This window comes from Trichomycterus rosablanca, chromosome 12 (assembly GCF_030014385.1).
Source record: "Trichomycterus rosablanca isolate fTriRos1 chromosome 12, fTriRos1.hap1, whole genome shotgun sequence".
In the NCBI taxonomy this organism is placed as follows: Eukaryota; Metazoa; Chordata; class Actinopteri; order Siluriformes; family Trichomycteridae; genus Trichomycterus; species Trichomycterus rosablanca.
The window spans coordinates 7,818,499-7,829,748 of NC_085999.1; the positions used below are offsets into that span (position 1 = coordinate 7,818,499).

At 37.3% G+C, this 11,250-nt stretch overlaps 1 protein-coding gene across 1 annotated transcript; it reads left to right on the forward strand.

Annotated features, from left to right (window-relative positions):
- Positions 1–3,071: 3,071 nt before the first annotated feature.
- On the forward strand, positions 3,072–10,529 carry prkra (protein kinase, interferon-inducible double stranded RNA dependent activator). Its single transcript, XM_063005649.1, has 8 exons — positions 3,072–3,159; positions 4,977–5,149; positions 7,549–7,624; positions 7,705–7,783; positions 8,075–8,192; positions 8,343–8,437; positions 8,533–8,695; positions 10,032–10,529. The coding sequence occupies exons 1-8, from the start codon at positions 3,146–3,148 to the stop codon at positions 10,187–10,189; spliced, it is 876 nt and encodes a 291-aa protein (XP_062861719.1). The 5' UTR covers positions 3,072–3,145; the 3' UTR covers positions 10,190–10,529.
- Positions 10,530–11,250: the final 721 nt, after the last annotated feature.

Genomic DNA, 11,250 nt, shown 5'->3' on the forward strand with positions numbered 1-11,250 from the left:
TCATCATTTATATAGTTTACTACCAAACACCTACAGTGTATTGTGTGTCAGAATTTATGTCACACAAGACTGTTGGTTGTAAAAATTTGCTGATTAGTACTGTAGTTCATTTCTCTGTTTACTGTTTACTGGTGTGTCTTTTTAAAATGGGGTGAGTGATCCTGTGTACCTGAAATCTCTTGTACCAAAGCCATTACATTTAAATTTACTTAAATATTGTCATACTAAATGTGAAACAACAAATTATAAGTTAAAATTTTGTGAAAACCTAAAGAAAGTGTGCTTAAAATTTTACTTTTATGTATATTTTTGATTGATTTGGTTTATTTACGTATACTTTTAATCACACCATTTATTTGATCAGTCCTTAATTGTTGTTGCCTTCAGATTTTCCCAGTTTATTCTCAGGTTCTGTTTTGGCCATGAAATTTGAGAGCCATAATAAAAAAAGACTTAGCAGACAAGTTTGTTGATAGCGTGTAGAGTAATGTCACGTATTTACAATTACATTTTCAGCATTCAGCAAACGCTTTTTATCCAAAGCGACTTACACAATGAGCTGAACACAATGAGCAATTGAGGGTTAAGGGCCTTGCTCAGGGACCCAACAGTGGCAACTTGGTGGTGGCGGGGCTTGAACCGGCAACCTTCTGTTTACAAGCCCAGTACCTTAAATCACTGTCTATTTAAAAATACACATACCAAAAATATAATAAACAAACATTTTCTTTGCCAGCATAATATAGTTATGTTATAGTATTTTGGACAGTGATGAAATGCTGAGTAACATCAGTGAACAATTATGGAGATGAAAGTAAAGCAGCACATAAATGTAGCACATAAATGTAGAAATACTTCATGATAATTTAACAGAGTGGCATTTGGCTTGTAAAAAGTTATTTCTGGTGGTCAAATAAAATGAAATATTTGTGTTGTTTACAGCAATTCTTTATCCAATTATTGATGGTGAACATAATGCATAAAAAAGTTGTTTATTTTTTTATATGCCTTGGTATTTTATGCAGATTTCTAGTGGGGTAAATTGTGTGAAGTTGATATTACACAACTAAGCAAACCACACTGAAATAAACATAGGCTTATGCTAATTAGTGCCTTCACGTCTTGTAATAAATACCTCAAAGTTGGTGTCTGTATCTTGTTTGTTTGACTTAAGGTGTAATGCATGAATGTGGTTCTTGGACAAGCATAACTAAAATATTTTGCACTCAAGTCTTAGACTATTGAAAAGTAAGCACACATAATTAGGTGATCACATTGCAAATGACCAATTTTGTCATGTGCAACATTGTATAAAGGTAACCAGACTGTAAGACTTGGTCTGGAAAGTTGGGTATTTCTGTAAATCAGTGGTGCCAGTAACATGGTTAAGACGGCCAGTTCCTGCAGCAGAAAACATGCCTACATCATCACTGACCCACTCCAATGCTTGTCTGTGGGTTTAGTAATCATCTGGTCATCTTCCTGCACCAGACAAACTGCTGATCCATAAGGCCAGAAAGTTTTGATTTGTAACTCCATAGAATTGTGTCCCAGATATATCAAAATTCCTTCTAACGTATTCCAGTCAACTCTTCCTGTGCTTCTTGGTCAAGAGTCGCATGCATTCCAGAGTCCAGCCATAAAGTTTTTCGTTGTAAAGTAATTTTATAGCCATTGCCCTTTTGGTGCAATAAAATTATCTTCTCTCTCAGCTTCTGTGACCGCTCCTTTGTTTTCCATAGTCGCAACATGTCTTAAACATATCTGTGAGTGTTTATTTAGCACATCACAGCTTTAGGAAATTAAGATTTGTTATTGATTCTCAGTGGCTTAATCATATTGTAACCCAACTTTAGGTTATACAGACTAGCAGTAGGTGCTGAGTAACTGTGACATGGCAGTATTAACAAAATATCTCACTACTGTATAAAAAAGTATAAGCTATAAATAATTTCTTTAGGGGTTTAATATTTCTGACTGCAACTGTACAAAAATAAATAAATATATTCTCCAGGACCTGGGTAGTAACTTATTAATGTTTGCTACAATGGCAAATGAGGCAGACAAGAAAGTGCAAGGTACAGCCATCTTTAGCATGACTGGGATTGTTGCTAAAGCTGGGTAAAAAGCTGATGAAAATGTATTTGTGGTTATTACTATAAAAATCCTCAAAACAAGTGATTATGATTATTGCCAAATTACATTTTTTATAAATTAAATGTAACCATTTATATTTGTTTTCATTTATATTTTACCTGAATAAAAACACTGATCAGCCATAACATTAAAACCACCCTTTCTACACTCACTGTCCATTTTATCAGCTCCACTTACCATATAGAAGCATTTTGAAGTTCTACAGTTATTGACTGTAGTCCATCTGCTTCTCTACATACTTTTTTTAGCCTGCTTTCACGCTGTTCTTCAATGGTCAGGACCCCCAGAGGACCACCACAGAGCAGGTATTATTTAGGTGGTGGATGATTCTCAGCACTGCAGTGACACTGACATGGTGGTGGTGTGTTAGTGTGTGTTGGGCTGGTATGAGTGGATCAGACACAGCAGCGCTGCTGGAGTTTTTAAATACTGTGTCCACTTACTGTCCACTCTATTAGACACTCCTACCTAGTTGGTCCACCTTGTAGATGTAAAGTCAGAGATGATCGCTCATCTATTGCTGCTGTTTGAGTTGGTCATCGTCTAGACCTTCATCAGTGGTCACAGGACGCTGCACACGGGGCGCTGTTGGCTGGATATTTTTGGTTGGTGGACTATTCTCAGTCCAGCAGCGACAGTGAGGTGTTTAAAAATTCAATCAGTGCTGCTGTGTCTGATCCACTCATACCAGCACAACACACACTAACACACCACCACCATGTCAGTGTTACTGCAGTGCTGAGAATGACCCACCACCCAAATAATATCTTCTCTGTAGTCACCTGGGTGTATACAGAACTCACACATGGTCTTTAATGTTTGATAGTTTCAGTGGGGTATAAATATGAGGTGATAAAGGCCAAATTCATTCATCAACGTAAAGAATAAAGAACACCAGATTAAGCTCCTCCCCCAAAGAGACCGGCCCCGCACACGGCTGTAGTGATTGCGTTAGAATAGCTCTGTATCTGTTGTTATTAAAGCCGTTATGTCTGAATCTGAGTAAGTCCTACAGTCTTTTATTACAATATGAATTATTTTGTATTTAATAACCTCACATAGTACAGCGCTGAAGTTTAAAATAACAATAACTGTGTGTACCTGCAAGCTACGCTGCTCTGTTGTTAGCCTGAATGCTAGCTACCGAACGTCTCATTCTGTAATCTACAAACAAATCCTTTTATTACTTCAAAACTATAAGATCTAGTAACGGGGGTTTATAAATAAATATTTAATATACCGAGTACGGTAACTAATGCTTACTTTACATTAGCAATTAAAATAATGAGTTCACTAGCAGAATAGAGGCTATTTATCTTTTATCTCTAGTTAAATTATGCTAATGCAGACTGTAAACTGGCGCATTTAAAACTGTAAAGTAACAGTATTTTATTTACATTTATGACATTTAGCAAACGCTTTTGTGCACATTGAAGAACCTTGCTCAAGGGTCCAACAGTATTAACTTGGGGGTGGTGGGGCTTGAACCAGGGACCTTCTTCAAGTCAAGTCAATTTTATTTGTAGAGCACTTTTTACAGTAAACACTGTCTCAAAGCAACTTTACAGACTCCAGGACCAACAGACCAAAAACCTCTGTTGAACAAGCCGAGGGTGACAGTGGCAAGGAAAAACCCTCTAAAAATACAGGAAGAAACCTTGAGAGGAACCAGACTGGGACCAGACTGGGACCAGCAGGGACCCCCATCCTCCTTGGGTGGCCTGGAGGACAACTTAAATGAGCAGAATCCACACAAATCATACTTACACAAAATTAAATTGAGCTAAAAGTTATAACTAGCAAAAATAATTGGAGTTGGAGTTCTTCTGACCACCTGTTCAGTACATTGGCTACCACAGTATTACAGTTGACATTATATTTAAGGTTGTAGAAATTACTTCCAGGTCAATAATAAAAACAAATGCCATGTCAGACCTCAGCTTATTTTTGTTCTGAAAAAAAAAAAAGAACTTTAAAACTAGAATGATTTAATATTAGTATGATACCAAAGTAATATGCTACAGTGGAATATAAAAAAATTAAAGCGACCTATGCTTTTAACAAATGTTACTAATGTTTGTGAAAAGGATGCAGATACCGGGTAGATGTCTCTGATATTAAAATCAAATGTTTCAGTCTTTTGCTGCATAATGGATTAACAGTGAATAAAGTTAAGGCAAATAAACTAAAACTTAATGCTGTTTACATGCTTTTCAGAGTGCTGAAATGCCTGCATTAATAAAACAATTTGTATTAACTACAATATAAGGCATAAAACACCTAAACCTGAGCTTGTTTGACATATTAGTGTACGCCTATAAAAAATTCCACTCTAGGGGATAGGATTTCCACTATGGTATTTGAAACTTGTGGCCATTTAGTTAAAAGAGAATTTGTGAGATTGGGTACAAATTGACATTACAGTTAAATTGTGCAAGGTACCAGAATTCCTTCATGCTTAAACCATACTGTTTTTGATCTTGATGCTGGAAAAAAATTCAATCCTGGATTTCAGTGGTGGTTTACTAGCATAAGAGAGCACTGCTCCACCTGAGCTTCCTACTCTTTAATTGTTTATGTTTTTCAGTTATATATAGTTAGACTTTGTGATGCAAAAATGCCTAAAATGTATTTTATTTTAATTGATATTTGAGGTCAAAGTGGATAGTGTTGGGACATAAAATATTACTACATTAACTGCATTTTATGGGCTGAAATCTGTCTTGTCATTAAACCTTGTAAGAATTTCTAGTTGTTCCTATTTACCTATGTTATAGTTTAACATTTACTGTTAGACTTTTGCTATATTATAATTTCAGCTTCGGATTTGCAACCCAACATGTTGCTCTTGACAAAACACCGGTTCAGCTGCTTCATGAGTACGGCATTAAAACAGACAACATGCCTTCATATGTGATGGATAGAGCAGATGGAGAGGCCCACCAGCGCGTCTATATCTTTAGTGTAACCATTGGGGACATCACCTGTACAGGTTAGATTTACTCTTAATCTGATGGACCTGTACAAGATCCAGCTGGTGTACCTGTACAGGTCCAGCTTACAGTAAACTTGATACACCTATACTGGCCTAATTCACACTGAACCTGAGTGAACCAATAAGAGTATGAAAAAGTGAGATCACAGGTTAATTCATTAACATGACATGCTGTTCATGTCTCTTTATGTCATGATACTTTAAACAACTTTTAAAACTGCCCTGTGATACTGACCTGGCACCTACTGTATACAGGTCCTTCTCAAAAAATTAGCATATTGTGATAAAGTTCATTATTTTCCATAATGTAATGATAAAAATTTAACTTTCATATATTTTAGATTCATTGCACACCAACTGAAATATTTCAGGTCTTTTATTGTTTTAATACTGATGATTTTGGCATACAGCTCATGAAAACCCAAAATTCCTATCTCAAAAAATTAGCATATCATGAAAAGGTTCTCTAAACGAGCTATTAACCTAATCATCTGAATCAACGAATTAACTCTAAACACCTGCAAAAGATTCCTGAGGCTTTTAAAAGCTCCCAGCCTGGTTCATTACTCAAAACTGCAATCATGGGTAAGACTGCCGACCTGACTGCTGTCCAGAAGGCCATCATTGACACCCTCAAGCAAGAGGGTAAGACACAGAAAGAAATTTCTGAACGAATAGGCTGTTCCCAGAGTGCTGTATCAAGGCACCTCAGTGGGAAGTCTGTGGGAAGGAAAAAGTGTGGCAGAAAACGCTGCACAACGAGAAGAGGTGACCGGACCCTGAGGAAGATTGTGGAGAAGGGCCGATTCCAGACCTTGGGGGACCTGCGGAAGCAGTGGACTGAGTCTGGAGTAGAAACATCCAGAGCCACCGTGCACAGGCGTGTGCAGGAAATGGGCTACAGGTGCCGCATTCCCCAGGTCAAGCCACTTTTGAACCAGAAACAGCGGCAGAAGCGCCTGACCTGGGCTACAGAGAAGCAGCACTGGACTGTTGCTCAGTGGTCCAAAGTACTGTTTTCGGAAATCAAGGTGCCAGAGTCTGGAGGAAGACTGGGGAGAAGGAAATGCCAAAATGCCTGAAGTCCAGTGTCAAGTACCCACAGTCAGTGATGGTCTGGGGTGCCATGTCAGCTGCTGGTGTTGGTCCACTGTGTTTTATCAAGGGCAGGGTCAATGCAGCTAGCTATCAGGAGATTTTGGAGCACTTCATGCTTCCATCTGCTGAAAAGCTTTATGGAGATGAAGATTTCATTTTTCAGCACGACCTGGCACCTGCTCACAGTGCCAAAACCACTAATGAATGGTTTACTGACCATGGTATTACTGTGCTCAATTGGCCTGCCAACTCTCCTGACCTGAACCCCATAGAGAATCTGTGGGATATTGTGAAGAGAAAGTTGAGAGACACAAGACCCAACACTCTGGATGAGCTTAAGGCCGCTATCGAAGCATCCTGGGCCTCCATAACACCTCAGCAGTGCCACAGGCTGATTGCCTCCATGCCACGCCGCATTGAAGCAGTCATTTCTGCAAAAGGATTCCCGACCAAGTATTGCGTGCATAACTGAACATAATTATTTGAAGGTTGACTTTTTTTGTATTAAAAACCCTTTTCTTTTATTGGTCGGATGAAATATGCTAATTTTTTGAGATTTTGGGTTTTCATGAGCTGTATGCCAAAATCATCAGTATTAAAACAATAAAAGACCTGAAATATTTCAGTTGGTGTGCAATGAATCTAAAATATATGAAAGTTAAATTTTTATCATTACATTATGGAAAATAATGAACTTTATCACAATATGCTAATTTTTTGAGAAGGACCTGTATTCTTACAATACACAGAAACATGTTTTTTGAAGTGTGAGCTGCAAAGAGGTTTTTTCAGTTAAATACTTAATATTTGCTGCCCCTTCTCTAAGTTGCACCAAGGTCAGCAGGTGTTACGGTGCATTTTTATGTCTTTCTTATTTACCAAACTTCTGTATTACATTTGGTTTATTGGTCTGCTGGAACATTCAATTAATGTTAATATGTTTAAAAATGTCATGGTCTTCCTTATTATTCCATCCACTTTTTGCTATGCACTAGTAACATTGGCAGCCAAATGGTTTCCATGCACTACCACCACTAAGCTTTACAGGAAGTACAGTGCTTTTGGTTTTGAATGGCCTACCCTAGCACACTTGATTTTGGGATCTTGTTAGGTGAATTTAAGTTTACTTTTTTTAAATGACACACATTATTCTTTTGACTTTTTTGTTGGGTAACTGATTACTGATAGACCTCACTAGTTGTTACCTTTTGAAATAAGACTAACATTAAGTTATAAAAACTTCTAGAAACGTATAGGCTATTACAATAGTTCAGTTCCACCTTTATTTGTCCTCATAGGCCAGGGGTCCACTAAAAAAGCTGCCAAACATGAGGCTGCAGAAGCAGCACTGAAGATACTGGATTTAGAAAATAGGTGAGAGCACAACTGACTACTGTTTTCATAATCCTGAAAAAATGTATTTCATTTTTGCTTGTTAATACTGCCATTCACAGTATTTACAGTCAGAAGATTGAGAAAAATGGCTGTGTTGCGGAAGGAAATGACCAACCTAATCCAGTAGGAATACTGCAGGTATTTTACACACTGTACACAAAATACTTCAAACTTGAGTAAATTCTAACCCCTTAACACAACACAAAAGAGGTTTTGCTATAATCAGCTTTTTTACTGTCTATTGACATATTCCTACAGAAAGTGGCTTGTCTAATAAGCCAGTGGGACTGCAGACACCAGCTCTTTGTAGATAAACTCCTCATCTGTAGTGATTATATCAATAAGCTTCTATGTATTTTGCCTTTATACACATGCTGTGTTTCAAACTGAAATATTCATTCTCATATTTAAACTATTTTTGGTTTCTAGGAGCTGGCAATGCAGAAGGCCTGGCGACTGCCAGAATACGTAGTGTGTATGGAATCAGGTCCAGACCATAAGAAAGAGTTCACAGTTATCTGTCACTTAGAGATGCTTTCTGAGAAAGGTATGTATCTTCCTACACTCAGCCTGTTGCACTTTGTGTCATGTTGTGTTAGTTTGTTCAACATAATAGGTTAAAACAAAAGACCATTTTTAAGGGTTTGTCCTGGTGTCACAATATGTGCTAAATTGTAATTGCAATATTGGTAATCAGGTACAGGGAGCTCCAAAAAGAATGCCAAGAGAGTTGTGGCAGAAAAGATGCTGGAGAAACTAAAAAGTCTCTCAGGCTCTACGGAGATAACATGGGTAAGACTTGCTTCCATGTGCTACATGTTTTTATCAAAGCCTGCTGATTGTAATAATTAATAATCTAAACCATTGTTTTCTGTGTTCATCTCCAGAGTCCAAGGCCACACGTGTTTCTAGAGAGTTTAAGAAACTCAAAGCTGGAAAATATTTCCTTACTGAGGAGGAATCCACTGAGTATTCCTAATACAGACTATGTACAGATGATTCTGGAATTATCTCAGGAGCAGGGCTTTGTGGTTACATATTTTGATATAGGTAAGCTTTTCTTACCATTATAACCAGCTGCACATTTCACCCATACTTTTCTATAATAGGGCTGGTATACTTGCTGTTCGCTACATGTTACTGTGTTCATTCAGCATGTTGCATGTGAGCATTTTTTTTAATAAATGTGCCTGTACATGTGTATGATGGACATGGTGGCAGTACAGAGAAATCTGCTGTTATACCTGGTTGGATTAATTGTTAATGACCTGACTTAGTGTATCATCTCTGACATGTATAGAATTGACTAAAAACATACACCAAGAAATCTCAGTAAACAGATAAATGATATTTATTGTTACATACAAGCAATTCTGATAACATAAGTCGACATAATTTGAAATGGTTTTACTGCTGTAACATTCTGTCAGTGTTTTTTCTTGCTAAGCACATTTTATATTGGGGTTGGTGATTGCCTTTAAATAATATCATGATGTGTTTATCTAATATTCCCATAATGCTCAGTGGGGATTCTTTTGAGTAATAAATGGAGTACAGGGGTGTAACAAAGTGTACAGAGGAACAGATGGGCTACAGCCAGAAATTGTATACCCAGGTTTTTTTGTATGGTAGGTGTAGCTTATAAAATATATACGGAGTTATTTTAGCTGTATTTTTTGAGTCAATGTCTTCATCAATTATTTTCTCCACATTTTTTCTCTTCTCTCATTTTATTCTCTTCCACAGTTTTTTGACCAAGGAGAATGACCTCTCCTCTGATACATCACTCCAATATTTTTTCCCCCAGTCTAGTCATTTTCAGTTTCTGTATGTGAATCCGCTGCTGCTTGCACATACCCCGATCTAATCAAGGAGAGCCACAACCCCTCTGACACACATCCATACAGAGTTGTTCAATGTACAAAGAGCCATGCAAAGTTTCATGTTATTCCCACCCTCTTGCTCAGGCGCCCGGACCAGTCCCAGAGATCTATCACAACGGCAGCAGAAGAGAACCTGTCTGTCCTACCCTCACTCATATATGCAAGTCCGAGCATGTTAGAGTGCTGCGCCACCCCACATCATTCCATTCATGTCTTATAAGGCTGCAGTATTGTTCGAAAAGAAGCTCCATATTGTTTCCACCGCCATACTTTAATGTGGATACAATGATTTTTACCAAATAGTTTTGTTTTGTGTTTGTTCTCTGAATGGGAGAACTAAGTGCAATCAATGCCCGATGTTATAAAAAAAAAACTTAGCTTTACTTGGTTAAAAAAGTCGAGATTGTTCCAAGACTGACTGGTTTATTTGTGCAGGTTTCTGTCATATTTTTGTTAAGCTTTATTATAGAAATCCTACTAACAAAAACTCTTGTGTGTTGCAGATGAGCTTACAGCGAATGGGCAGTACCAGTGTTTGGCAGAGCTGTCCACCACACCGGTTACAGTTTGTCATGGTACAGGAATCTCCTGTAGTAATGCACACAATGATGCAGCTCACAATGCTTTGCAGTACATCAAAATTATGGCCAGCATCAAATAGGCATCTTTTGCTGGTTGTTACCACACAAATGGTATTATTTTTTTCAGCTTTTTATTTGTGTTATCCATCATATACAAACCTGTGCAGTCACTAGCACAAATTTCTTTGTGCTAGTGGGGAAAATGAGAGATTTTTAAGGCTGCAGTTTGTAGATAACGACAGTTTATTTTTAGGAACTTTGATAAAAATGAGGTCAGTTTAATCTGGCTGTAGTAGAGATCTTTGATGGACATATTTACAGTATTTTATCCTGATGGATGTGTGACGTTTGGGTGTAGTAGAAACCTTTGGAAAAATGGAAGATATTTGCTGGATGTGTGAATTAAAGCAATGTATTTGATTTTTGTTTGCTTTTTTTCTTGATGAAATGGTATGATCCTTCTAAAATATGAACAGCTACAGCATTAAAATGCAACATTTACACCAATACAGCTGTAATATTAATCCAAAAATGTAATTACCCACGTAAATAGTGTATAGCTCTTACACTATTGTGTCCACCTACAGTTAAAAGTTGCACTGTGTGCTGATGCTTCATCATTTGCCTTGTGTTATGAATCGAGCTGCTTTTGACCCAGTCATACATAACCAATAAAGTATGTATGATCAACATGATCACCATACATGTTCTTGACAGTTCCCTTCCTAGATGAAGTATTGAAATCAGATGTTACATTGCAACAACATCAGAACCCTTTCTAGTGCTACCAGAAAGAACCGTTTTCATATACAGCACATTGGACATAAATCTGAAGAACCATTTAATGATGCAAAGAAGCCTTAAAGCATGCAAATAAACCATTGTCACTTGTGTTATATGACATTACAGGCACTAAACACACATGACTGACAGAGAGAGTAAGATTTATTGTTTGTGTTGCCTGGGTTGTGTAAAAAAATTATGGACAAAATGTGGGTCGTTTGAAAAAAAAAAAAAAAAGGGAAAACCCCAGTTTTAGTTTAACAGTCGTATTGAAATGCACTGCACTGATTAATGGAGCATGTCGTGTTGGACTTTACACTGACATGTTGTAAAATAAACCTTTATGTTTTAAACTATT

Bases quoted from the DNA above. Each gene is read 5' to 3' on its own strand.
- prkra (XM_063005649.1), top strand. The intron at 5,150-7,548 runs GTTAGATTTACT...TTGTCCTCATAG, and splicing joins TGGGGACATCACCTGTACAG to GCCAGGGGTCCACTAAAAAA. The intron at 7,784-8,074 runs GTATTTTACACA...TTTGGTTTCTAG, and splicing joins ATCCAGTAGGAATACTGCAG to GAGCTGGCAATGCAGAAGGC.